Raw genomic sequence first — 27,882 nt, 5'->3', positions numbered from 1 at the left:
GCACGCATACGTTCCAGAAAGAGACACCAGGTGACCACAAGAGCATTCTTTTTATAAAAAAGAAAACTGAGCAAATATATACAAAATACTTTCAATCTCTTCTAGGCCAACAGAGCAGCCATCACAATGTTTCTCCTGCTTCCTGAGCTTTCCTCCCACCATCTGGAGCCTGCTCCTGGCAGAGGCCAGCGTGCCGATGTCTGGGGAACACGTGCCACGGTTCTAGGCGGCTGGACAGTGCCCGAGCCCCCTGGGCAGTCTCTCCCTGAAGACTCCCCACCCTGGCAGGGAGCCGGAAGGGGAGCGTCCTGTCTTCCTGAGCCGTCTCTGCCTGCCTCCCAGGATAATACTGCTTCCGTGGGTGGCCCTTGGGGCGGGCCCCATCAGACTTTATGGGCCAGGAGGGTGGTCAGCTTGATCTTGCCGTCCATGGAGGCAGTGAGGCAGGTCCCGCAGTCCACGGCTGTGCTCCAGTCCACAGTGACCACAGGGGCGCGGTGGCCGCCCAGGCTCAGACAGCTCTCCAGAACCTTCTCCTCCCCGCCCAGCTGCAAGGGGACAGGAGAGACGAGGTTGCATCATCAGGCACTGCTCACAAACACATCCACTTTATCCACTTTCGGTGGCCAAGCCGCCTCGAGCCTGGGGGCTGCCACCCCAAGCTGAGGACATGCCCAGGCACACAGGTCCCCCTTTCCAGAAAGTCTCAGGTTCGTTGCTTGGACCAGGAAATATCTTCACTTTCCCAACTACAGTTACTCCTTCAGTTGAAGTGGAAAATAAGTCCCTAATATGCCCTGAAAGACACAATGTTCCCTGCCACCTTTAACCTGCTGTGAGCCATGTCTCCTGCTCATGCCCGGTGTTCTCTTCCAGCACCATCTACCGCTCCCAGCCTCATATCATGTCTCTGCCTCTCTGTTTTACATTTGCTTCCCCCAGGGAACACCAGCGGCAGGAGGGCAGGAGGGCAGGAGGGCGGGGTCTTGGTGATTCCCTGCCGTGCGGCCGGCACACACCCAGAGAGCAGTGCTGGCACTGGAGGCCCTGGGTCAGGGCACAAACACGGCTCTCCTCTGTGCCGCCAGCACCTGCCGCGCGGGACTCATGTGCACAGGTGTGAGGGGTCAGAAGGTAGTAAGGAAGGGAAACCAGGAGCAGACTATCTATCCAGCTACATGCAACATCCATGAGCAAGAGAGAGGAAGTATTCAGCCTTCACGGAGAAAACATCTTTAAAAATCATGAATTGTTTATAGATTGTAAAAATGGGACCTGAAGGTCATTATATTCCTTTAGTAATTAGACCCCGTTTTTGACATTTTTTAAATGACAGAGGAAAATCTTTACACCCATTAATTGGTTATAGAGAAAGTCTGACTGCAAACCATATGAACTGATCAGGACAAATGATAAAGCCTGCACGATCAAAAATAAAATAATATACACACATACACACACAACACACAATCATACAGAGAGCAAAGGAGAGCCCACCTGAAACTCAACTAAATCTAAATAATAAAATAAAATTAGGCTTGTAAACAGAAAACTTTTTACAATATCTCCCGACAGCAATTACAAGAAATTATGGAGCTCTATATGAAACCGTCACACCGTACACCTTCAATATATACAATTTTTGTCAACTGTACCTCAATAAAACTTTTAAAAGATTTTTAAATGTATATATTTAAATAAATAAGTAAAAATAAAGTGTGGAACTAATTTTTAAGGAGAGGGCAAGAGCCACCCAAATCATCACCATCTGCGGAAAAGGGGAGCCTGGGTGACAGTAAACCCAGGCTTCCCGGTGCCACATTCAAGGTCAACAGTCCAGAAGCCTCCTTACTTCCCACTTCAGCAGCCCCCTTCCCCCTCACCCCACCGTGTGCCCTTGCTCCCCTCTGCCCCATGGAGCCCCAAAGCCCGCCTTCCTCCACATCCTCCCAACTCCTCCTCCTCCTCCTCCAAAGGCCTCAAATCCACAGACAGCCCCCCTGCCCAGTCCTCCCCGAGGACTCGGCCCCCAGCCGGCTTCCTCCCCAGGGGGCCCTCAGCTCTGTACTGTCGTCACTGTTGGGGCTCGCGTCTCGTTCTAACTTGAGCGTGAGCCCCAGGAGAGCGGGGCCACACTCTCCGTCTCCTGTGCACACTGCCCGGGGCCTAGGACACGCCCGCAGGCAGCTGCTGTCCAGAGCACCGGCTGCCCGCTGGCTGTGAGCCACGCGAGGCGAGCTCGGGGAGCCCCTGAGAAAGAGCATGCCACTCCATCACTCTACCTGCAGACGAAACACCGCCAGGCAGAGAGCTAACACTGAGGCTCAGGACTGAACCCACGTGGCAACGCGGAACCAGACCATGTGCTTAGGCCACGACACAAATCCTCATCCCTAGTCCATTTGGTAGCACTAGTAAAATAGGAGAGATTTATAATTTCATTCAATCATATATCCAAAAAAAAGTACATGAACCAGAGAGGCTGTGACATGAGAATTAAAATAAGCAGATAAACTGAGTGGACAACTTACATCCCACATGACAAATCACACCCCTGGATTTCTGTCCCAGCCATGGATTGTAACGTCCTTGACCCACAGGACCTCCCATAAACAATAAACCTACACCAGATTAGAGTACCTGGAAGAGACCACCTAGGCACCCTCCTGTTTGGGGTATGTCCCCCCCAACCAACCTACAGCCCTTCTCCCTAGCTCTTGAGGTTTTCTATAGTTGGTATTATTCCCAAGGAGGGAGGCAGAAAAGGGACAGAGTCTCGTCCAAGGACAGTGACGGGGGAGCAGAGAGGACGGACACGCCACACTCGTGCCCACTCCCGCCTGCTCCCTCGAGCCGGCCTGCAGCCGGGAGGCCCAGGCGCTGTCCATCCTGGGTCAAAGGCTTCTCCACGGCCATCGGGGAGGGACAGAGATTGGGACAGAGACAGGGACAGAGGCTCGAACTCAACTGGGCCCAGACCTCCGAGGAGGAACCTCCCTACCACCAGCCGCCAGGTACCTTGTAGATGACGCCCCCTGTGGCAGAGCACGTCAGCATGTAATTCCCCTCCGAGTCAAAAGCAAAGAGCCGGCCCCGGGGGACCTGGACCTGCTTGTAGCCGCTGTAACCCGACAGCACGAAGGGGCCCGTGGCGTCAGCGGGGAGGCCATACTCGGACACCTTCAGGCCGCTCTTGTGGATGTTCCACTGGATGAACTGCAACGGCAAAGCACAAGCACGGCACTCTCAGCGGGCCGGCAACAGAGCCTCGGTCCGGGGAAAGGAGAGAGGACAGGCCCCGGGAAAGATGAGGTGGGTCCACAGGCCCCAGGAAAGGTAGTGAGATGACCACCCAGTCCCGACTCTTCCCAACACAACTTAAGCATTTTCTTAAGGGAAGAAAATCTAGAAAGAGTCAGCCACTTCACGTCAAAGCCTGAACTTTCTCTCTGGCCTGACTCCAGGAAAGGGAAAAGGCAGGCAACAGCCTTCGCCTGGATTCCCATCTCTCAAGCAAGGGCAATGCTCCAGTGATTGTTATTATTACTGTTGTTGTTGTTTTCATTATTAATATTACTGTCAGGGTTAGAACCCAACTAGATTTTTCTTAAAAATAGGACAAGTTCCGAATACACTTCCAGTTTCTCAGCAGTGCAATCAATGCAACACGAGCAATGAGGTATAAGCTGAGCTTCACGCTTTGTAGCGCAAACAGCCCTTTAGCCCACCCCAGGGACAGGCTACCTGGGTGTGACCACCGCTTAACTGAGAATCCTACTCAAATAAATAGGAAGTAGAGCTTTGATTTAAAAATCCCTTCTCATAGTTTTCAAATGAAGAAGTCATTTGGTAATTACTGCCTTCGTTGGATAATACAGGTGGATAGTATACAATCCAAAAGGTACAGGAGGGTACACATGAAAAGCTGGTCTTTCTCCCAGCTCTGCCTGCCCCAGCTCCCTTTCCAAGGATCCTAATGAATCCTTCCAGAGAGAATCTAAAGGGCGCACTTATTTTTACTTTTTTCCCCAGCTTCCTTTTTACATTTCTTGACTCTGTTTGGGTGAAACTGTCTGCAGCCCCCAGCCCCAGCAAGCTCTACATATCCATGCTGTGAGCACCCAATGACCAAGCTCACTGAAGTACATCCTGGCACCCCTGGGACCCCACTGAGTCAGGTGGGTCAGTGAGATGAGTCCTTTTTGCTACAACCAGGAGGAAGGATGTAGGTCTTCCCCTTTCATAAGAACAGTCAACTCCCACTGAACTCATTTAAACCTCACAAAGACCCTGTGAGACTGGTTACTATTTTCATCTTTGTTCTACAGATGACAAAACTGAGGCAGAGGCCCAAGGTCACAGAGCTAGTAAAAAGTACGCTCAGGACTGGAACGCAGCCCGTCATGCTATTCTGGTGCTCTCTAGAATCTCAGACGCCTAAGCCAGAGGAAGGGAGCTTCCTGACCCAAATCCCGTTCCCACCTACCTTCCCGTCCTCGCCAATGCTGTACACGGTGTTCTCATCGTAGCTGAACTCTACAGAGTAGACCTCCCCGCAGTGGGCCTTCCAGCTCATGGCGCACTCGTGCTGCTGCATGTCTGAGGCAATGAGACGCCACTAGGATTCCCGCCCAGGCCCTGGGGAGACATCTGCCCACAGCAGGAGGTACCTCTCACCCTCCCTCTGCCCCGTGGGTGGCAGAGGGCCTCCCAGACCCGACAGGAGTCACAGAGCTGACCCCTGGTGAAGAGTGGGCACTGAGTGCTTCATTTTACCAGTTCTCTCCTCCACTGCGCCTTGTCTTCTGCTAACCAATCTTAAACGGAAGCTTCTTTCACTGGGTCAAAAGTCAGGTTCGGGAATCCCTGGGTGGAGCCTGAGCTCATCTGGGGAGCCCGTAAGTCTAGGAGGACACAGAAGTCCTTCCTGGGAGGGTGCTGTAACTTCCCACCAGGGAGCCCTGGAGATCGGTTAAAGATACAGTCCCCAGGGCCTTCCCAGACCCTCTGACTCTGGTCTCCTGGAACAGGCCTGGCGTGAAGAGCTTTAAACAGCATGCCAATGACTCTGACGCACACCGTTCTACTGCTCTCACGGGGACAATGAAGTGGTCACACCAAGAGGACAGGACGGCACGACCCTCTCGTATCCTCTTGGATCTCACTCGGGCCATGAGGACTCAGATCCAACAGCTCAGGACTGGAGGACTGCTAAGCTTCACCCGCCCCGTGTCCACGGACACGGACCACGTGCAAGGTAATTAGGGGGTCCTGAAAACAGCAGACTCTGGCCAGAGTTAAGTGCTATTACAAGCATCCTGAACTGGGGTTTTGCAATAGCCTCTAGTCCAGCTGGCAAAAACCCAGCTCTCTTCCCCGGGGCATCTGAGGAGGGGACCAGGATGGCCGTGAGCACGCCTGCCTACCGAACAGCCGGAGGACACCATCAGCTGCCCCCGTGACCAGCAGGTTCCCGTTGTGATTGAAGGCTGTGCAGTTGACGGCAATGGGCTCCGGATCCAGGGAGAACTGGAGCTAGAAAAAGGACACACTAAATTTTAAAATGTAAGACGGTAATAAACCAAATTTCTAAACAGCTTCTGTTTGAAAGGGGGAAGGAGACCAAGACTGAGGAAGGGCACACCAGGGCATAAAAAGTGTCGGTAATGTCCCACTTTTAAACCGTGGTGGTAGGTAAGTGTTCATTTTACTGTTCTTCTCATTATTCCGTACACCTATGATTTCAATATTCTCTTCTATGTATTCAATATTTAACGAAACATTGAAAAATAACAAGTGAACATAAAATTACAAATCACGACAAGTTCTTAGCACAAACTAACCAGATTAAAAAGAACCTAATCAGACTGGGTGGGTATAAAGGGGCGCACCTACGAGATGCTGGAGGACAGATGTCAGCCGGATGGAGTGGGGTAGGAGCGCTCTCAAGAGGGGACAGCATGCAGGAAGGGCGCGTGGCTGCAGGACGAGGAGGACAGGCGGCACCAGGAGGCTGGAGCAGCAGGGAGGGCCAGGCCGGGCAGGGCTGCGGGGAGTGTGGATGGGAAACCTGGAGGAGCGGGAAGGAGCAGGACGTGCCCCGTGTCTGCCCATCCCCCAGGCGCAGTGTGCCCGGCGGGCAGGCGGGCGCCGTGGTGGGAGCTGTCCAGCAGCTGTCCAGCTGAGGGGCGCTAGCGGGCATGTCCCCGGAAATGGACAGAAGTGTTCAGACTGGAAACAGGTTTTGGAGGTGGAACTGACAATGTCTGCTCCTGGACTGACTTCAGGGTGAGGGAGAAGGCTGGCTCCAGAAAGGCACCTGGTTTCTCAGTGGGACGCATTTGCCAGGACGAGGGAGCTAGAGAGCAAGAACTGACGTGGCAGGGTGGCCCTGACTGGCTGGAGAGACCTGCGAGGCTTCCAACTGGGAACAGGAAGGCGCAGAAAGGCACAAACGGAACACTCGGGACACAGCCACCAACAAGACAGGGACACTTCAAGTGTCCGGTACCAGCAGGAAACAAGCTGCTGCACGTAAGGGCCTGACCGAAACTGATTCTCTCAAGAAACACCACTGCCTTTTAAACAGGTGAGTGTAAACAGCACTGAAGCTCTCAGGATTCAGGGTCATAGCTGTGAGCATCTGCTACTGTTCTGCCTGGGAAGGCATCCTCCGCTCCTGGGGAAGGTGAGCCACAGGCCCTGTGGGCAAGCTTTCTCAAGACGGTCATTTCTTAAGAATACACATGTGTCCCCACTGCTTCTAGCTGCTGCTGCAATTGTTATGCAATTGTAAGTTAAGAGGGAGTCAGAAGGGGACTCCAGTTGCCTCCTGAAAAATAAACCACTTGAATGCATACTACTAAGTGAAAGAGGCCAATCTGAAAATGCTGTCTGATTCCAACCATATGATATTCTGGAAAAAGCAAAACTATGGAGACGGTGTAAAGATCCACGGTTGCGGGCTTCCCTGGTGGCGCAGTGGTTGAGAGTCTGCCTGCCAATGCAGGAGACACGGGTTCGAGCCCTGGTCTGGGAAGATCCCACAGGCCGCGGAGAAACTAGGCCCGTGAGCCACAATTGCTGAGCCTGTGCGTCTGGAGCCTGTGCTCCGCAACAAGAGAGGCCGCGACAGTGAGAGGCCCGCGCACCGCGATGAAGAGTGGCCCCCGCTTGCCGCAACTAGAGAGAAAGCCCTCACACAGAAACGAAGACCCAACACAGCCATAAAAAACTTAATTAATTAAATTAAATAAATATTAAAAAAAAAAAAAAGATCCACGGTTGCCAGGGGTTGGGGGCAGGGGAGAAGACTACAAGGAGCACGGGGCAATTTTAGGGCAAATACCCTCTATGGCACTGTACGTGTCACTACACATCTGTCCCAACCCTTAGAACGCACCACACTAAGACTGAACCCCGATATAACCATGGACTTTGGGAGATTATGATGGTCAGTGTAGGCGCATCAGCTGTAACAAATGAGCCCCTCTGGTGGGGGATGCTGACAGCAGGAGAGGCTGTGTGTGTGGGCAGGGGGTATACGGGGAATCTCTGAAACTTCCTCTCAATTCTACTGTGAGCCTACAACTGCTCCAATAAAAGAAAAGAAAAAAAACTTTAAATATTAAAAAAAATTAAATTAAAAAATTTTAAATAAGCCAAAAGGGCCCGATCAGAGGCTGTGTGTGAACCCTCAATTTGCGGCATGATGCTGAACGACTTCGGTTGCTGGCAATCTGCCCCACTGGAGTATTACTACTTTTCAACACTTAAATGTTGAAACCTCCTCACAGACCAAAATGTTGACGAGCCCAAAGCAAAGAGTGAAGAGACCTCAGAAACAGGGGGCGGCACAGGCTGTGTGCCTGCCCGAGAGTGTGACCAGCCCCAGGGAGACCACGGGGCAGGCCCGCACCTGCTGCTTCATGGTTTTCGTGTCCCACAGCAGCAGCTTGCCAGGAACCTGGTTCGTGCCCTTGCTGCCGATGTCTGGTGCGGACAGGTCCACCTGGGCAGCAAGGCTCGGAGCTGCAGCTGAACAGATGAAAGAGGCCCCGCTGGGGCTACACGCGAGAGACAGGATCCTGCAACACACGTGGGGCCGGGTCAGGGCTCCGCCCGTCCACAGAGGGAGGGGGATCGGGGCTCGGAGGCTCGGCCAAGGCCAAGGTAGGCCCGCCGAGCACAGCAGCTGAGGGAGCGGCCTCCAGCGCACCTGGGCATATCATCGTTGATGCTGATTTCACAGAGGTTCTTCTTGGCTTCCGTGTCATAGAGGCGCACCGTCCCCACACCGCTGCCCAGCAGGAGCTGGAAGGAGAAGGGGCGGGAGAAGCGAAGGACAGCTCTGGGTCAGGCCCGCTCAGGGAGGCCCACTGGGGGGCCAGGCCCACCCCTGTGCGGTGGGCCAGGCTGCGGGGTGAGGCCTGCCTCCACTTCTCCAGCTAGTTCAGGGGAAATCCGGCTACAAAGGACCTCATTTAAAACTTAAAGACGTCACAGGTGACCTTGAACAGAAGCAAAACCACAAAAGGAATCTGTGGAATAGAAGCTCTATTGCTCCTCAGGTAGAGCTGGAAATGAGACCCTCTGCCCACCCTCCGTGTCTTCCAGTTTAAATCCCAGCTGCCCCAGTCCTGCCCTGTGGTCCCTGATCCACCACCACCTCCCTGGGCAGTGGCCCCAGCTGGTCACTGGGCTGGGTGACAGCCCCATTTGTGTGTCCTGGGGACAGCTCTGGCTCTGGGACTATAAAGGCCTCCAGAAAAAACAGAGGAGGCTATCCTTGTGATTTACTTGGTGAAAACTTCAAAGACAATAACGAGGACCGCCAGAGGAAAGCACCAGAAGCAGATCTGAGGGTGTCCCCCAGGAATATTCCCTAGAATATGGCCTCAGCATTCACCTAGCAAACTGACACTGGTACAGGGTAAGCCCCGAGATCCTAGTGCCCTAAGGATAATTCCTGCAGTTGTCAAAAATTATTAAAAAACAAGGTCTGGGGGCTTCCCTGGTGGCGCAGTGGTTGAGAATCTGCCTGCCAATGCAGGGGACGCGGGTTCGAGCCCTGGTCTGGGAAGATCCCACATGCCGCGGAGCGACTGGGCCCCTGAGCCATGGCTACTGAGCCTGCGCGTCTGGAGCCTGTGCTCCGCAACAGCAGAGGCCGCGATAGTGAGAGGCCCGCGCACCGTGATGAAGAGTGGCCCCCGCTCGCCGCAACTGGGGAAAGCCCTCACACAGAAACGAAGACCCAACACAGCCAAAAAAAAAAAAAAAAAAAAAGACACACTGATCCATATTTAAAAAAAAAAAAAAAAGAAAACAAGGTCTTCTCCTTGGGCTGCTGGGTATGATCCCCTCCAAAATGGAATACGGTGAAAAAAAAAAAAAAACCACTATAAATCAACTTTATCTCCTTAACTACAAATTCTATGTCAAATATTAAAGTCCAGAGGGAAAAAGCACACTGTGCTAACACCACTGTGGGAACCCCAGAATAGGACACACCCCCTCCGGCCTGGCGCGGGGAGGGGTCCCAGCAGGAGGAGGAGCAGCAGAGAAGGCTCCTGGTGGGTTGTCAGAAATGTGCAGGGACGGCAGGAGCTGGTGGGGAGAACAGGGAGTGAGCCGGTCTCTCTGCTGGAAGACGAAAAGCAAGCCAGACCACCGCACACAGGAAGAAGGCCTCTGCCATCGGACAGGGTCCCACTGCAGCCTAATTCCAATTCCTGTTAATCCAGTAACCTCCAGATAGGAGCCTGCTGGGACAGTCCTGGATGTGTGGTCCCTGACTTCCCAGTGAGAGAGAGAAGGGAGGGGCTCGTCTTGGAGGCCCCAACCAGGCCTGCGGTGCTGGAGCCCCTGGGGAGCGCCCTGGAGGGTTCTTCCCTTAGACCACAGGTCCAGCAACAAGCAAGACCACTCACCAGCCTGTCCCGCTTGGTGGCCCACTCTAAAGAGAGCAGCGGCGACTTGGAAATGGAGGATGCCTTGGTCTGCATGATGGGGTTGAAGGACCACACTTTGATGACCCCATCTACGTCTAAGCTGGCGACCCTCCTCCCCGAGCAGTCCACTCTAAGATGAGAGAAAGAAGGATGATGTTAGCATCCTTGCCTTGGTCCGCCGTCCTCTTCAGCGCACCCAGAGGATTGCTTTCCTGACTCTCCTGCTGAGAGTCAAATGCCCACACTCCAAGGACGGGCGTGAGCTACTTCTAGAAATATTCATTCATTCGTCTGTCTGAGAACGACTTACAAAGCATTTATTCAATATTATGTGCTGAGCCCTGTGGGCAAGGTGCACACAGCCCCGCCCTCGGCACTCCTGGTCTCTAGAGACTGAGAGCCTCCTGCGTCATGGCTCCGGAGCCCATCACGTCCATCAGAGCAAGGGATCACCTACCCTCTGGGCGTTACACCCCAGGATCAGGAGTGGAGAGGCTGACCCGGCCAACGGCAGCTCTCGGCAGGACCCCAACGGCAGCTGTCCAGCCCTCCTCTGACAGTTCAGGGGTGACCACGGTCCCTCGGGGCCATCCCACCCTCTGCGTCTCTGTTACGTCTCATCATCCTGCTTGCCACACCTTCACACGCACAGGCTGAAAACCGAGGCTTCCCGGGGAGCCCAAACCCCGGGCCATCAGCCTTTCCTCCAGAGGGCCCTGGCCCCGGCCGGCTGGCCCGACACCCACCTGCAGTGCATGATGGAGGAGTGGTGCTCTCCGTACTCCTCCTGCCCCAGCACGATGAACGGCTGCTCGGGGCGGACCCCCCCACCCTCAGCGCCTGCAGTGGGAGCCCGTGTCAGTGTCTCCAGCACCTCCACGTGGAGCTCTGGGCAGGGCTCTGCCTCCGGGCCACCAGCTTCAGGCTTCTTCTCTGCACACTGCACCAAGCAAAGGGGGCACAAGTCAGCTGTGAGGGGTCTGCACTGGGCCCAGCCATTCCCCACGTCTGGGGACACACTGCGAGATGTCTGGGACGCCAGGCCACAGCCCTCGGGGGAGGATCCTGGTGGTCTCGGGGTCTAGAAGAAAGAGCTCTGAACTACAAGAGCCTGCTCTGCTGGCGGCCCCTTCCTAGAGGCCCTGCTGCTCTCACAGGCCCTGTGGAGGGAGTGTGGGCCACAGGCTCCCGGCCACAGCTGACGAGACTCGGGGCACGCACCACCTTGACAGACCAGGCCAATGATAACAAGAATCAGTTAGTGAGTGACTGCCTACTGCATTCCAGGCACTACGTGAATATGGTTGATTGTCTCATTTAATGCTCCCCCCCCCAACCATTTCTGATCCTATTATTAACCCCACTTCACAGCTCTGGAAAGTAAGACTGAAAGCAGAAGTTAAATAACTTGCCTAAGATCGAGAGCTGGCCCGGGGTAGGATGCAGATGTGGAGCTGGGTCAGTCAGAGGCAAGCGTGGCCCCTCGCCAGTGCGCTGCCGTGCCGACCAGCACCTCCTCCTGGGAGAGGGGTACTGAGAGACTGGGGCGACGGGCCAGGCACAGAGACAGCCCCGAGCACAGCAGCAGAGCCAGAGCAAGGCGGGGCACCACGTGGCACCCCACACACCCTGCCACCCGGGAGGGCGGCAGCCGCCCATCTCTGCTGCAAGTGTTGGCCATCACGGTTACTATCTGCTCACCCAGACATAACCCAGGCCAGGGGGCACCAGCCAGGGCACTCTCTACCACCCGCGTGGTTCCTGAGGCTCCTCTAAGCACTCCTTGGGGTCCCAGAAAGAGCAGTTCTACAGCAAAAATAGAATGGAATGGAATGGAATAGAACAGAAAAGAAGAGAAGAGAATAAACAGAGAAACAGAGACCTCCGAGCTCAGAGAGGTACCTTACGGGAGTGGCTGAGCTCAGGTGCACCTCTAATCCTACAGCACAGAAGGATTTGAGATCCGAGCCGTAAGGGTCTACGCTATCGAACCAGAACCAGCACAGGGCTGCTAACGCCAAAAAATGCCTTTAAAACAGGCAAGTAGCCTCAGTTAGGAGATACATGGTCAACAAGGTGACTTAGGCAGTAAATCCCTTTTGCCTTCAATCCAGAGTATTTGACCAAAACAGAAGCAGCTTATACCACCAGGAAGAGCAGACCCCAACCCATATTCACTAGTGAGAGGAGTCCCTGAGCTCACATGGCAAGGGCCCTGGGCCGCAGCACGACGCTGTGTGGACACGTGGCTCTCGGGGCAGCGGCTCCAGCAGGGAGTGCAGGAGAAAGTGATCCTGTGATTGAGCAAGTCTGGGAGATGCTGGGTTAAACCAAGGGAAACAGGTCTCTCTCCCACCGACTCTGAGTGCCCGTGACATGCTAACATGCACAGTTAACCTAAGGGAAGGACAGAGCATGCAAGGGGTCCCAAACCAATTGTGCACAGAGCTCATCTTCTGGGAACATTTTCAGAGGCCTGCATTTTATGGCCCCTGTTTAGGGAAACTACATCAGGAAGAGGGATCACTGGAGAGCCAGGTGGTTTTGGAACAAAACAACCAAAGTGCGAGCAATTAAACCCAGATAGGCAAAACCACACTCTACACAGCAGAAGAAATCAAGAGAGTTAAGAGCAGGTCCTACACTGCCCCCCCATTTTCCATGGCTCTCCATCATGTAGCTGCGTGGTGTCCCTGCAGGCGTTCGTGAGACGCCAAGGCCAAGCCATACCTGCAAAGTCATGGAGAAGAGCTCCTTCCGTTCCTTGCCATGGTCCTGCAGGCGCCGCTGGCGGTGCTGTGACCAGCTGGACTCCCCAGTGGCCAGCCCGCTGAAGAGGCTCTTCCCATCCTTGGGTGCGCATGCTGGTTCCCTACCCTTGGTGCTCTGGAGGACGAGACACCAGGCTGTGAATAGTCTCTTCCTACCTGGGCCCAGGCCATGACACCTGGGCCAGGAGGGGAGCAGGAGCCAAGGAGTGGACTCTACCCTTACTCCTGGGTAAGGTTCCTCCCCGGCCATGCTGAGAGGTAGTTAAAATGTTACTATGTCAGCCCATGAGCAAAGTCAAGGGCAAAACATAAGCAGGCCGGACCTCCTCCTTTCTGTTCCCCACTCCCCCATCCTGAGAGGACAGGTCCCCAGCACTCCTCCACCTGCCACACCTATCACCTGAAGGTAATACATATATATCTCCTTGATCTAAGTGGAACAGTTACCTTTATTTAGCTTAGCACTTACTAAGTGACAATTATGAGGCAGATCAGGCCCTACGCTGGGTGTTACGAAGATTTACAAGCAATTATATGTTTGGGCAATACAGCAAAAAAATTATGCAAAATAAAATCACCCCTCTGGAGGGAAAAAGGAACACAGTACCCTCTTGTTTTGGGCCAAGTGCATGACTAAACCAGCCAATGATAACAAATATTGAGGTATTTGGAAATGATTACTAGGCAACCAGAAAGTCTTAACAGAAATTGTTGGAAACTCAAGGCCTTTTGAGCAAGATAAATTGGACAAGAGAGAAATTGGCATCTTCTGGCTCCTTTTCATAGCAAGAGAGATAAAGTCAACCAAGGTTACAGCAAATGAACTCAGTAATTCCCACTCCTATAGAGACTGAAGATTCCTAATCTAGAGCTTTTTAAAAAGGAGCTGCCACCTCATCACCTTTCCAAATTATCTGTCTGGTTTCATTTTTTCCACCCTTATTCCCACAAATTGTGATGGTCACACTCCTACCCCCCCCCAACACACACCTTTTTTTTTTTTTTTTTTACACTCTTAGCAGAGGGATAGGATGCAAACAGCTGCTCTGGTTTGAGACCAACCTCCTCACAAATCATTTGTACACAAGTCCTAAGTAAAGAGAATAAACTCAACCAAAGCCTATTTGTGGGCTTCTAGTTCTTCTACTGGTTATTTTTTTATGTTAACACTAAACAACTTAAAATGATTAACATATGTTCCTTGGGACCCCGGAGTCATGTGAACAGTTAAGAAAGGAAATTTTAAAGGCTATTAGTTTACCTGGAGCCTAACTGGGGCTGACCTACACAGGACTGGTTATTTTTGGTTTTCTGACTGAGGCGACCTCCATTGGTATCTACTTGTGCTTGTAACAGATGTTTTCTCTAGGAAGAGTATTTCATTCTCTGAATTCTGACTTATTTTGGGAAAAGTAAAGTTCTTAGTTAAGATTTTTAAAAAATAACCTAAGAAGAAAACCAACAACAATAATACCATCAATACATATCACTCATTGAGCATCTACCATATGTAAGGTGCCATGCGAAGAACCTTACAAACATTCCCTTAAAGATGAGGCATTATTTTAACATGGGGAGCAGATGTTTAGAGAGGTTAAGTTACTCGTTTTACACAGGGAGAACTGGACAGAACCGGAATTTACATCCAGATCTGACAGCGGCCCCAAACTCTGAGAAACCTGAAGAAAGAAAAACCATGATGGGAGCACATGGAAGAAAGTGACACTGAATAGAAAAGATAAGAAGAAATGTCATAATCCTGGAGCAAAATAACAACCAAGATAAGGCCCTTCTCTCAGTGGTTCCAGCCGTTCTTGAGAAGTATCCCGTGGTCCATGGAACACTGAATAGGTCCCACAGTTTTAGAAAGTGGAAGATGACTCCTGTTACCTTCCCAAAAGTAAGAGGTGGTCCTGAGGTAACCATGGTCCCTCACACAGTCCCGGGGTGGGCAGTGGGGTGGGGGGTGGTTCACTCCCTAGGAGGAGATCCAAGGATGCCAACCTTCATTACACAAATCTATTAATTCCTCCCTGTATCTACTGATCCAGAGGGCAAACTGCTCAGACTAAAGAATGCCACGGGGGAGGCTATACTTATATCAGACCAAATAGACTTTAAGCCAAAGACTGTAATAAGAGACGAAGAAGGCCATTATATAATGATAAAGGGGTCACTCCAACAAAAGGATATAACATTTGTAAATATTTATGTACCTGACATCAGAGCACCTCAATATATAAAGCAAATATTAACTGACCTGAAGGGAGAAATAGGCAGTAGAAAATAGTAGTAGAGAACTTCAATACCCTACTTTCACCAGTGGATAGATCATCCAGACAGAAAATCACTAGGGACACACTGGACTTAAAACTGCACTTTAGACCAGATGGACTTAAGAGACATTTACAGAACATTCCATCCTCAAGCACACATGGAACATTCTCCAGGATAGATCATATGTTAGGCCACAAAACAAGTCTTAATAAATTTAAGGGCACTGAAATCATAGCAAGCATCACAATGGATGAAACTAGAAATCAATTACAAGAAGAAAACTAAAAAATTCTTAAATATGTGGAGCCTGAACAACATGCTCCTGAACAATCAATTGGTCAAAGAAGAAATCAAAAGAGAAATCAAAAAATATCTTGAGACAAGTAAAAATGTAAACACAATATACCAAAACTTATGCAAAAGCACTTCTAAAAGGGAAGTCTGTAATAACACCTACATTAAGAAGAAAGACCTCAAGTAAACACCCTAACTTTACATCTCAAGGAACTAGAAAAAGAAGAATACATGAAGCCCAAAGTTAGTAGAAGGAAGGAAATAACAAAGATCAGAGTGGAAAACAATGAAATAGACTAAAAAGTCAATAGAAATGATCAATGAAACTAAGGGCTGGTTTTCTGAAAGTTAAACAAAATAGACAAAACTTTAGCTTGATTTACTGAGAAAAAAAGAGGACTCAAATAAAATTAGAAATGAAGAATTCCAAAACACGTCTCCAAAAGCTCTAACATTTCGATAGACAAGACAAAAGAAGAACTGACAGCAGAGGCCATGTTTTCTGGACTTCAAAGGCAGCTATGGGAACTCCACAGCCAGCTATAAAAATAGTGCTGAGAGGAAGAGGAAGATCAGCTTCCAGGGTTGATGGCTGTTTTCCAAAATAGTGGGATCCTGGCAAGCAAGGAAGTCTCGAACAGCCTGGCACAACTATGATTCAGGTTTGACAGATTTATCAGCCTGACCAAGAGATCTTTAAACTGGATATTTGAGAAGGAAAAGAACCCATTTAATACTGCATGCATTCCCAAAGAAAGTACACAGACCACAGGGGTATCCCACCTTGGAACCAAAGGTTGGGAAGGCTGCAGAGCAGGGACAGGCACTTGGTGGCACACCTGTCTTTCCTTACTCACCTGCTACACCTGATAAGTGGTGTTTTTTCCTTTTCCAACACGTGGTTTTAAAAGTGCTCAATTCAATTGGCCCAAACTGATGGAATAGAGAGGCTCAGGATAGACTTCAAATTCCTCTAGCTGACACAAAAGCCACTTGTAACCCTTCCCCAGCAAATACATTACAACATTAAGAGGAACAAAAGCAATGTTTCCCTGTCAAGTCAAGACGGCAAGGAAGTTGTCCAGTTTATCATTAGGTTGGGGGCTGGACAGTACTCTGAAATGAAAATTCACACAGGCATTAACATAAGGCACTGCAATAAATTAAGAAGAACTGTCTTTATAATGATAGGGTAGTTTACACCAAAAGAGCTATAGACCTAAGTGTGACCTATCAGATCCTGCTAGAGAGAGCTTCTCCTTAAACTATATCTAAGTTATTTACGAAAGAAGGGCAAACATCAAAAAAAAACACTAGCATGCTAAAAGCTGATGAATGCAGCCATCCACCGAACACCTAAATAAGTAAGTTAAGGTAAACTTGTGTCTAGCTACAAATGCATATAACTTAAGTAAATGTTCACTGTGATACAACCGGTAATTGAAAGTTTTATTTTAAGAGCAAACCTCATAAAAATCTTAACTACTGGATTCAGATAACATTCCAACAGTCCAAATTATATTGTCATATTCTACCGTAATCTACCTGTCTCCTACAGTTCAGGAGAGGTATCTTCACCTATGTTTTATCATTTGACCTCCTTGCTTCTCACTCTAGGGAAGGATCTAAATTCATTTTCGGTGGCCTGAATACAGCTTACCAGGCAGTCATCCAAATGGAACAGAGAACAAGTTCCAGTAATTTAGGCTCACCTGAAGCAAAATAAAGACACCCAGAAGACAAGCCCTAGTAACACAGAAATTGCAGAATGAAAGACGGGGAAGAGGGCTCCCTTTTCCCCATCCTGCTAAGATCCATGGAAACAGCCCCAAGGGCAGCATTCTTACTGCTGATGTCACGGGAGCTATAAGGTAGTTTGATACTAATAAGAGTTACAAACACAGAAGTCTGTGGTCGCTTTGCTTTCTTTGCATTACAGCCAATCAGCCGTTATCTCTATAATAACCATAATTCCCCCTCACAGTCCCAAACTGACTGAGTAGTTATGGAAGGAGTGGAATTATAACTGGAGGGGAGGATGGGGTAAAACTGCAGTGGGGGAGCCTGCTGAGAGGTGCCCACAGGGGCTTCTGTCACAGAGATCCCAGAAGAGCTTAGGAATTGTGGTTTTACATCTACTTCCATGTGTTTCTAAAATTTTGCCTCCGGATTCATATTGAAAGCACAGAGAGTGTATCGCCATAGACTCTACATCTATAATTTTATGAACTTTTCAGTGATAACAACAACAGTTACAGTGACCGATCACAAGTGGGTAAAATGCTGATGTGATTGAAACTTACAATGCTATGTATAAATAATATTTAAAATAGGAAAGCCTATCATTTTATGTATTGCTAATTTTTTTTAAAAATTTATTTTTTATTTATTTATTTTTGGCTGTGTTGGGTCTTCGTTGCTGCGCACGGGCTTTCTCTAGCTGCGGCGGGCGGGGGCTACTGTTTGTCACGGTGCATGTGCTTCTCATTGCAGTGGCTTCTCTTGTTGCAGAGTGCAGGCTTCAGCAGTTGTGGCATGCAGGCTCAGTAGCTGTGGCTCGCGGGCTCTAGAGCGCAGGCTCAGTAGTTGTGGTGTACGGGTGTAGCTGCTCCGTGGCATGTGGGATCTTCCCGGACCAGGGCTCGAACCCGTGTCCCCTGCATTGGCAGGCGGATTCTCAACCACTGCACCACCAGAGAAGTCCCAGTATTGCTAATTTAATAACACAACTCACGTTGTTTTGTTTGCTTATTAAGAGTAAAAAAGAAAGAAGGCGCTCTGGCATGGTAGTAGTGAGGAAAAGACTACGAGCTTAATATGCACTAACGAAGCCACGTGGCTGATTAAAAAACCAATGTCATTTTCTATTGCGTTAAAAGCAGTATAGCATTAAAATCACAGGAAGTGATCATACAGCTAACTGCATTTGCTATTGGTAAGAGAGCATCTTGAACTGTAAACTCAAATTTGGCCATCGATTGTATAGAGGAATTTAAAAATTAGAATGTCCCCCCTAGAAGAAGAGAGCCAGAATGGTGAGGGGTCTAGAAATCATGCCACATGAGTAAACAGTTGGGCAGAAAGGAAGGAATGAACATAGTACTTAGCCTGGAAAAGACAGGAAGGGTTGTCCTAACCAGAAGCCTTATTCTAATAGCTCGAAGGCAAAGCTAAGATCAGTGAGTAAAAATCATAGAGGTTTCAACTAACAACTTTCAAACAGGCAAACATCCCACACGTACAAGCAGTGACCTCCCCAGCACAGGAGGCAATCAGTCACAGGACGTGCCCTCTCTCAATAGGAGCGTGGGCCACATGACCTTTAAGCTTTCTCCAACTCTAAAATTCTGTGATTTTTCTTGAACCTCAAGTATACTAGTTATCTTTAGAACTGAAACATCACTGCTGAGTCAAATATATCAGTAAAAAAAACGAGTGACCCAACCACTGGATTTTTCAGATTGCAGACATTTATCATCTCCATTCAGGAAATGGAAAGAAGCCTGCCTCTGCTCTGTTAACCTGCCACACGGTGACCCAAGCTTTGTTTGAATATATTTCAGAGGTAAAGGAAGGCATGTTTTCTGCAAATTACACATTCTTGCCTTTGTCTCCTGAACAAGAACCAAACAAAAAATTTCCAATCCCATTTCACCCTCACCATAGGACACCTTAGTGCCTGAACACGTAAACATAAAGCCACAGGCGTAAGCCCAAAGACCCCGTCTCCGTATTTTCTTTTAAGTTAATGAAACTGAATTTCATCATTTCATGCACATTTTAAGGGACGTAGCATTCCATACGTCATCTACTACACTTATAAAATCTTGCACAGTGAAAGAGATTTGCAAAGCAAACCGTAAAACTTACTCAGCCACATTCTACAAAACGGCAGTTCTAATTCTAAGGTTTTGAACTTCAAAAAAAACAGTCGTAGAATAACCATGACTGGTTTTTGAGACCCCGAACCCACTAGAGGCTAAGGTTGCAGTTATTTTGCATTGCTGCCACTTTAGGTCTCAGAACTGACTTCCCAGCTACAACAACTACAACTAAAATGTATTGCGTGCTTATAAACTGCCAGGCACTGCATATACCAAGGGCTCTCATATCAGCTCAAATAACTCTGCCGCTAGGGAGTGAACGCTGTTTTCATCATCCCAAGTGAAGTGGGATGAGTTTAAGCAATCTGCGCAAGGATGATAAACAAGGTACAGTTGCCTGACTCCAAAGCCCACGCTCTTTCTTCCCTGATGTCCTGCTCAATGTCTGCACTTCAACAACAGTACAGAACCCAAGTGCTGTGCTAAAAGCCCCGACGTCCCAATGGCAGCCTTGGGGCGGACCCCTTTCTCCCCAAGCAGCCCCACGCTGCTGCCTCACTTGCAACTGTCCTCAAGCCGACGGTGGCAGGAGAGGAAGGCAGAGGTGATGACAACTTACTGTATCTGCGACTAATAAAAATATATTAAAAGGGAAACAGTCCCTACCCGAGCAATAAGGCATAACTATGGGCCTGTTAAAGTTTCACTCTGGCCAGCATTTCTGAAAGCAATGAATTCTGACCATCTCTGCTCGGAAAACTACTCAATTTTGGACATATGCTGGCATAAAAGAAATTCTCTTGCAAGCTTCTATAAAAGTGAAAAATAGCAAAACTCCTTTGCAGAATCAGGAACTTGTAAAAGAAATACTACACTGGATTTAGAAGTAACTTTAATTTAGTCTTCATCGACAAGCTACTTTATATCACCAAAAATCTAAAAGCCCAGAATTGCTTGAATTCACACTTGAGTAGGCAAAGCGCAGTCATAAGCACTCATGAGCTAGAGGACATTTATGAGAAATGGGAAGGGGCCCTTCAGGGCATACTTCCTCTTGTCACCATCCACCCTCCACCTGCAGGTCCTAAGGGAGGGTGGACAAGTCCCCACCTGACGAGTGGGATGTCGGAGGCCTCCTGGCGAGAGTTAGAAAGGCAGGACTTGCACTAACCTGGCCGCCAGAGGACTCCTTCCTGGCCGAGCTCTGGGCCTGAGGCGGGGCCTGGGCAGGCAACAACCTTGAGGGGCTCTTCTTACTCTGAGGCAGCAGCGAGGACAGGAAGCCCACGCGAGGCGACTGGGAGAGGGAAGCGTTCCTCTGGCTGCACACCATGGCTCTGGAGAAGCAGACACAGCACAAGGTCGCGGCGCTGGAGGGGGAACCTGGCGGAACCCGGGGCACCGACCTCCCAGGCTATGGATGCTGCCAGTGACCAGGGCCTTGGCCAGGTTCGCACGCCTGGGCCTTAAGGCGGCATGATGCTTGGTGCTATTGTTGTACGAAGGGAGCCAGCAGCCTAACTGGCACAGCGGTGAAGGCTGAAGGCTGCGGCTCTTCTTTGAGGGCCGTGGTAATGCTCAGAGCAGCGCTGTCTAATAGCCACTGGTCACATGTGGCACTGAGCACCTGAAACGTCTTTAGTCCAAATGGAGATGTGCTGGAGGCGTAAAATCCACACTGGGATTCAAGACTGAGCATGAAAAAGAGTGTTCAATATCTCATGAATACTTTGTTTATATTCATTACATGTTCAAACGACATTTTGGGAAAGTTGGGCTAAATGAAATGTATCATTAAAATTAGCTTTTTTTTCCTTTTTTTAACATAGCTACTAAAAATTTTTAAGTTCGATTTTTGGCTTGCACTTTATTTCCATCGGAGGGCGCTAGCTCAGAAACTAGAGCAGTTTCATCTGCTGCAGTACTTGGCCACATGCAGGTTTGGAATCTGACTGCCTGGGTTTGCATCCTGACTCACCAATCGCTAATTCTGTGACCTGTGGCACCTACGTCTCTTCAACTGCTATGATTCTCATCGCCTGGGTTTTCGGCTGTAACTAGCTGTTTTTTTAAGGTTGCACAAATACCTCTCTTCCAACCTGCCTACCTTTCCAAACCCTGAGACAAGAGCATGCTTCTACGGAGAAATGCATCCAACCTGTGGTTGGCTATCATGTCATCCAAGAGGCGCTCCTTTCAGGGCACAGAAACTTCCCAGGGCTTCACGAAAGCAGCTGTGATTATTAACCCAGGCTGCACACATCTGGATGTGCAGGCCGCTGGAAGAGCAGGCCTAGAGGCTGGGAGGTAGGGGACAACTAGAGGACCAGGGGCCCTTACTCAGAAAGCTCAGACAAGAACAGTGAGCACCCGGGAGGCTCCTGGCAATTGCACGTCGTCGCCGGGAGGAGGGGAGAGCACAGGGGACAGAGGCGCGGAGGGGGCGCGGCACACACTCACAGTTCCGAGTCCCCCAGGCGGTCCATGTTGGAGACATAAGAAGGCAATCTGTGCTGGACTAAGGCCTCTTCCTCTTCTGGCTGTTGCTCCTCTTTCTTCAGTCGGTGGATTTCAGCTTGCAGTGCAAACAGCTGCGTAGAGGTGGGGGTGAGTAAGATGGGGATCTCACCCGGCCTTCCCTCCCCTGGGGAAGGTTAGACCTCCCGTCACATCCGAAACCCAGCCACACTGGCTCAAAGGCCACTGGCCCTCAGCCTCGGAGTGCCTGTCTCACTCTCTGCAGACTGGAAAAATGGGTGAGGCTGCTGTTACTTGACTACAGGGAGGTGAGAAAATTAAAAACCGTTAGATATACAAAACCCACTTTTTTTTTTTCTTTTCATCATTTGACTCGCTTCTTCCTGAATTCAGTGAGAAAAACAGTTCCACCCAATCCTGCTTTGCTCTTTGGAATCTACAAAAATCAGACTTTGGAATTCAAATGGAAAAAAAAAAATTTTAAATGAAGCTCAGCATTTTTGACCTTTTGCCTGAAGAAAATTATACACACACCCCCAAACCCAAGAATCTTAAACCCCCAAATCTAAACAGCTTATAACCTTCCTTTTTCTAAAAAATCCTCCCTTTTCTGAAGATGTGTCAATCTCAAGGTTAGAGAAATGCTCCTCAGGCAAATTGTAAAGGCAAATGTGGGTCCCCCGGAGCTATCATTTTACCAAACTAGAGAAACCTAGTTTCCCTTAGCTGAGAACAATTAAATCATATCTGGGCTGTAAACAATACAGATGTGGGGACAGGTGGAAACGCACTAGGGGTGGGAAGCAGACGTATGAAAGCAGGTTAGATGTAAGGTGACGTCAATGCATAGAGTCTTTTTCCTCTTAAAAGTTTACTCCTGTTACTGTGTTGTTTGCGCTACGTGACTTACAACATGAGCCTCACCTCTGGTTTTCAAAGACTTGTCACGTGGCCCCCAAATCCCCAACACTGCCTTTCTGGTGACTCACTTTCACCTGAGATCAGTGCTTTCCTCTACTGAAATCAGCCCTCCATGGCTACTACCTAATTTTACACATGAAAAGCAGAAGTACTTCCCAAGGAGCAAGCACTGTTCGCAACAAACCTTCTGGCGCAGAACTTCATTTTCTTCCTGAACCTGGTTGGTCCGCTGGCACTCTGCATCGAAGTTCAGGATCACAGGAACCGGTGCACCAAGTTAAAGAATAAGCCTGCCTCTTAATCAACTTGACTGTGGTGACTATGTCACGATGTGTACGTACACCGAATCATCAAGTTTTATACCTTAAATATATACAATTCTTAATTGTCAATTATACTCCAACAAAGCTGGGAAAAATAGCCAATCAAAATATATATTCTAAAATAAAATTAGTCAAAAAATAAGAATAATAAAAATAAAATTCAAATCAAAAAATATATTCTGTCACAAACTCTGCAATAAGATAAAACAATTCAATACAAAAAAAAGAAAGAATAAGGCCTGCCTGCAAAACGATTAAAAGCCCTTCCCAAACTCTTGACACCACACCAACACCCTTGAACATGACACAGAGTAAAGACTCTGTGCTCTGGGCTCCTCACAGCTTTATGAATAGTCTCTCCCTTGACACCGGGCCTGGCCTGACTTCCTTCAGAGAGACTCACAGACACATGACAACCTGCCTGGCTAGCCCACAGAGAGGACATAAATCCAAACCTGACGCTTTCTCCCAAATGCCAGCAGTAAAGGGCTAGTATCCTGAGGGCTTCACAGCCAGCCTAAGCTTTAGTGACATGGAGCAAAAAGCCAGCCCAGCGGCCAGTGGCTCTGCGGGCACACCACCAGCTGCTCCACCAGCTGGGCAGAAGGGCTGGCCACTCGCCTTTCCCCTCCGCAGCTTGAGCCTCTCCCTGGCAAAGGTTCAGACTGAGAAGCAAGCTTTCTGCAGATTGCCACCCTAGGAGCACCCACATTCTAGGTCACGGTGTCAGTCTTTCCAGACCACAAACAGCTTCAGTCCAGAGGAGCACAAAGCAGGCAGGGCCTCAGTACCCGGGAAGCAAACGTCCCTAGAGGGCCCCCGGGGTCAAGCCGTAACTGCCTCTGGGCTGGGCCCCCTGTTAGGTTTGTCTGAAAGCCCTCGGGATGAAGAGCAGCAGCAGAGAAAAGGCCAAGCTGGCACGGGCGTAATTCACACTCACCACAGCACAAAAGGAAACACTCCCTTCCTACCCCCACCAGAAGACGTTCCTCCCAGAGCCAAAAGGAGATGGTGGATGGGCCTCCACACGTCCAGTTTATCAGTAACTCACCAGACAGCCCCATTCAAACCAGACTCCCTTCTCCTCCCGCGGGATTCCTGCTAGAGAGCAAGAGTGAGCGAGGAGGGTGTCCTGGGCTTTCCACGACAAAATGGTAAACACGGTAGGCTGTAAATTATTTACATCCTCTCTCTTAAATATCCACACCTATATTCTTCAAGCTGCTCTGTCCTCTGACAAGTCAAGGGACCCTGAGGTCATTATAAAGACAGTGACCCAGGCACTAACACAGGGAGGAAGTTCCAGCCCTAGAAGTGTTCTCACCTGCTACCTAATCCCAACAAAGGCAAGTGAATCCTGGGGGGCACAGGGCATGCACAAAGGGTGCTCTCGAGGTTGGCCGGTTTCGCTGCAAAGCAGCTCTGCACTGACCCCTGCGTTTGCTGAGAGAGTCCCTATTTGAGGGCTCCTATCCCCCCACTGCTAGTACAGTCCCCACCCACACATGTCCACTATTCAGCAGCAGAGCGGCAGAACTAAGGATTACAATTCCCGGCCTATGATCTCCGGCCTACCGATCAAAATAACCACAATCTGTCCAGCCTCCTCACGTGACACATGACAGTGATCCTTGGGCATTTTGTAGAAGAAATGACTGCATTAAGAGCAGCGGCCACTGATCACGCTGTCGGGCTGCCTCAGCCTGGGCCCCCAGCCCCGGGCAGCTGAGAGGATATGCATGCACTGAAACAGGACGCTCAGGAAGTTGTGCAGGGACACGATGAAGGTGTCGGCCCACTGGCGAGAAAAGTAGGCAGCAAAGATGGGGTTGGTGTCTGGGGATGGCAGGAAGGGCAGGACAAACCAATCCTTCCACTCGGCCTGGTTCTGGAGCTCCGTAGCCTGCTTTGCAAAGAACTCCTGAGCCTTGTCATTTCTGTTTGTCTGCCAAGACACAGAGGAGGTAGCAAGGAGGGGGAAGAGACAGAAGTCCAGAGGTAAGAATCTTCACCACCGCACAGCAGAGAGCCTCTGAATATCGGCCTGCTGGGTAAATGGCCAAACATGATCTATAAACTCTATAAAATCAAAAAAATCATCACACTTTTCTCAAGTTCCTTGTAACTTCAAAGAAGCTGGTTTAAACTAAAGTCCTGAGGGACCTCCCTGGCCGTCCAGTGGTTAAGACTTCACCTTCGAACGCAGGGGGTGTGGGTTCCATCCCTGGTCGGGGAGCAAAGATCCCACATGCCTTGGGGCCAAAAAACCAAAACATAAAACAGAAGCAAGATTGTAACAAACTCAATAAAGACTTTAAAAATGGTCCACATCAAAAAAATCTTCAAAAAATTAATAAGTAAAATAAAATAAAGTCCTGATGATAAATACCATCCTAAAAATTAATTCCTAGTTGATTTTCAAATAATCTAAGTGATTTACTCCCCCAGGTGAGCCATAATCTTTATTACTCAAACTTTAACCCAGCTACTTATATTCTTCAAAACACCACCCAGGCTTACGTGTTTGAAACAAGAGGGGAAATAGGAATGAGGAAGACAAGTCCAATCATCTACAGATGAGAAGGAGAAAAAAAGTAGGAACACAGTCAAAAATAATTTGCACTGTGACTGTTTCACCCTTTCCCAGGAGTAACAGAGAGAGCTGTCCCTAGGCGTTAAAAGAAAATCTATTTCTGGATCAAAGAACTCTCTCCACCAAGAAATCCCTAAACCCAAAGCACCTGGATTGTGTAGACGAGATAAAAGCGGAACAGGCTGGTTTTCAGCTTGTTGATGGTGGGTCTATACATATCCTCCAAGCGGCTGAAGAGCCGACGCTCCAGGTAGTTCCAATAATCCCGAAGGGCAGCCAAGTCATACACCTGCATTAACTGCTGCAGCTGGTCCACAATCTTGTCCACCTGGTGAGAGAAGGATGCGATGGAGAAGGCATTGAAGGACGGAAGGGAATTCTCTCATCATTCCACAGAGTTAATACAGCTTTTTCCTCTTGCTGTGGCTTCTGGATGTTAAAAAAATTTTTTTCTTTAAGTTAGCAATCTATAAAACTTTCAAAACACAGTAACGTAATAGCTTTTAGGTTTTTTTCCTGATGTTAGATACGTGTTTTGACCCTCTACCAAGCATGGAAATTGCAGGTGTAAAAGCACCCTGGCCCAGGAAGAAGGAGATCTAAGTCCAGGGCCTGGATCTGCCTCTGACTTACTCAGCCACCTTAGCAATGTCACTTCAACTCTCTGGTCTCAGTTACCTAAGATTTCAAAAAGCAAAAAAGACAAGAGTGAGACAGTCTCCATGCCCCTCCTCCTAACTCCTCCATTCCAGGATTCCAAGGCTCATGGTGAGATGTACTGTCTCCTTCAAGTCCTCAAAGCACTCCCAAAGTCCTGGCAGCTGCTCAGAGAGTCAGCCAAAGGAGTCACCTCCTTGTGAGGAGCAATCATACCAGAGTGAGTACACAAGATGGAAAAGCTTTTGAATATTGATACCATTCCAATACACCCATTTTATAGATCAGGAACACTGAGGCTCGGACAGCTGAAATGATTTGCTTTTGCCACCACCAAGTAGCCACTAACTTCGGCAAGACAAGAACCCAGGTCTCCTAACTCCCCTCCAGTGTTCTTGCTGCTAGCTCACTGCCTCTCTCAATTCACCTGCCAACACCAACTGAAACCAGCAAACATACACACAAATCACACACATATAAATTCCAAGAACTTCTCAACAGAAAATCATGTCTGAGCAGGGGAAGTATGTTTTCAAATGCACAACCAGGTCTTCCTCAATTGTGAAGCAAAACTGCCAATGAGTCACTGATAAAGCCGTTTCAAACAAACAGATACTTGAACCCAGCTAACATGTTGGGCTGCAGACCCCTTTGTTCCCAAGGCCATTGGAAGCCAACTTCAGAATACTTCTGCTGCCAAAAACCCAACCATCTACCCCACGTTAGCTCCTAAAACCTCATCGCCATCCTGACCAATGACTGGCCAGCACCTGCTGAGAGGCTGGGGTGGAGAAGGGAGCCCCGGACCAGGAGTCAGGGCACCTGGGCTCCAGCCTCGGCGATGCTCCTAACTCGCTGGGCAACTTCAGGCAAGTCACGTCCTCTCTCAGGGCCTCAGTTCCGCATCTGTCAAGCGAATGCCGGACGCGCTGATGTCGACGGTCCCCCTGGCGCGGTGACAGCGCCGCTCCCGCCCCGGAGGGCAGTGCTGGGGGAGAGCCAGCTCCGGGCTCCCTCGGGGCCGCCTCTGCCCGCGCCGCGCCCGCCGGCCCCTCACCCGGAACCCCTTCTCCTTGTCCGCCTTGATCTCGGCGTCCAGCTGCCGCAGCGTGTGCGTGAAGCCGCGGAAGAGCAGGTACTCGCGAACCAGCTCGTCTGTGCGCTCCACTGCCTCCGCCATCTCTGCGCCAGCGCCGTGAGGGGCCGCGGCGGACCAGGGACGGAGGGGCGGGGCCGAGGCCGCGCGGGGCGGGGCCGGGCGAGGTCGCCGATCACGTCACGCCGCGGCCGGCCTACCAGCCCGCACGCACCGCTCGCCGCGCGTCTGTGGCCCCGCCCCGGCCCCGCCCCGCGATACCATCACCCAGGTCCAAGAGCGAATGAAAGAAGCACTGCCCGCCCGGGTTTTCTGGCAGCGCTGGCAGCGGCTTTGTCATCTGAGTTATTGAAAGTGGCGGCTGCCGTCCAAGTCAAGTAGGGCTGGACCTTGGAGATTATCCCAGATAGTCACGAGGCGGGCGAGGGGCTGAGGTGCCCTGCTCGTTGGCATTACCTCGCGGAATCCTCTGTGATCTGCCTGCCCTCGTTTTACAAATGGGGGAAACTGTAGTCCTAAGAGGCAAAGTGACTTGTGTGAAGTCACACAACCAGGTGTTGTGTTATCAGAGAGCTCTAACTCCCCAAAAAGCCTGCTTTCATTAATAAGATTTATTAACACCGCAAGAAAACCAAGGCACACTGTTCTGAGAAAAAAGGCAAGTTTCAGAACAATATGTATAATATGGTCCCAGT

At 49.8% G+C, this 27,882-nt stretch overlaps 1 protein-coding gene across 5 annotated transcripts; it reads right to left on the bottom strand.

Moving 5' to 3' along the window:
- Positions 1-31: 31 nt before the first annotated feature.
- WDR91 (WD repeat domain 91) lies at positions 32-27,311 on the bottom strand. 5 transcript variants are annotated; one of them, XM_057550094.1, is made up of 16 exons: positions 27,149-27,289; positions 26,914-26,997; positions 25,583-25,762; positions 24,580-24,786; positions 22,703-22,786; positions 21,580-21,710; positions 20,291-20,456; positions 12,684-12,839; positions 10,700-10,893; positions 9,933-10,083; positions 8,219-8,313; positions 7,919-8,087; positions 5,427-5,535; positions 4,487-4,599; positions 3,019-3,216; positions 32-548 (listed from the first exon to the last, which is right to left on the bottom strand). In XM_057550094.1, the coding sequence occupies exons 3-16, from the start codon at positions 25,727-25,729 to the stop codon at positions 384-386; spliced, it is 2,085 nt and encodes a 694-aa protein (XP_057406077.1). In that variant the 5' UTR covers positions 25,730-25,762; positions 26,914-26,997; positions 27,149-27,289; the 3' UTR covers positions 32-383. The 5 variants fall into 5 exon arrangements, 4 of the variants coding, with proteins under 4 accessions (XP_057406077.1, XP_057406076.1, XP_057406075.1 ...); XM_057550093.1 differs by having other exon boundaries at positions 26,862-26,997; positions 27,149-27,283; XM_057550092.1 differs by lacking the exon at positions 26,914-26,997 and having other exon boundaries at positions 27,149-27,311.
- Positions 27,312-27,882: the final 571 nt, after the last annotated feature.

This window comes from Balaenoptera acutorostrata, chromosome 7, assembly GCF_949987535.1.
Source record: "Balaenoptera acutorostrata chromosome 7, mBalAcu1.1, whole genome shotgun sequence".
Classification (NCBI taxonomy): Eukaryota; Metazoa; Chordata; class Mammalia; order Artiodactyla; family Balaenopteridae; genus Balaenoptera; species Balaenoptera acutorostrata.
Note: the sequence above shows the minus strand (reverse complement) of the source record. Positions and strands in the feature narration are given on the sequence as shown.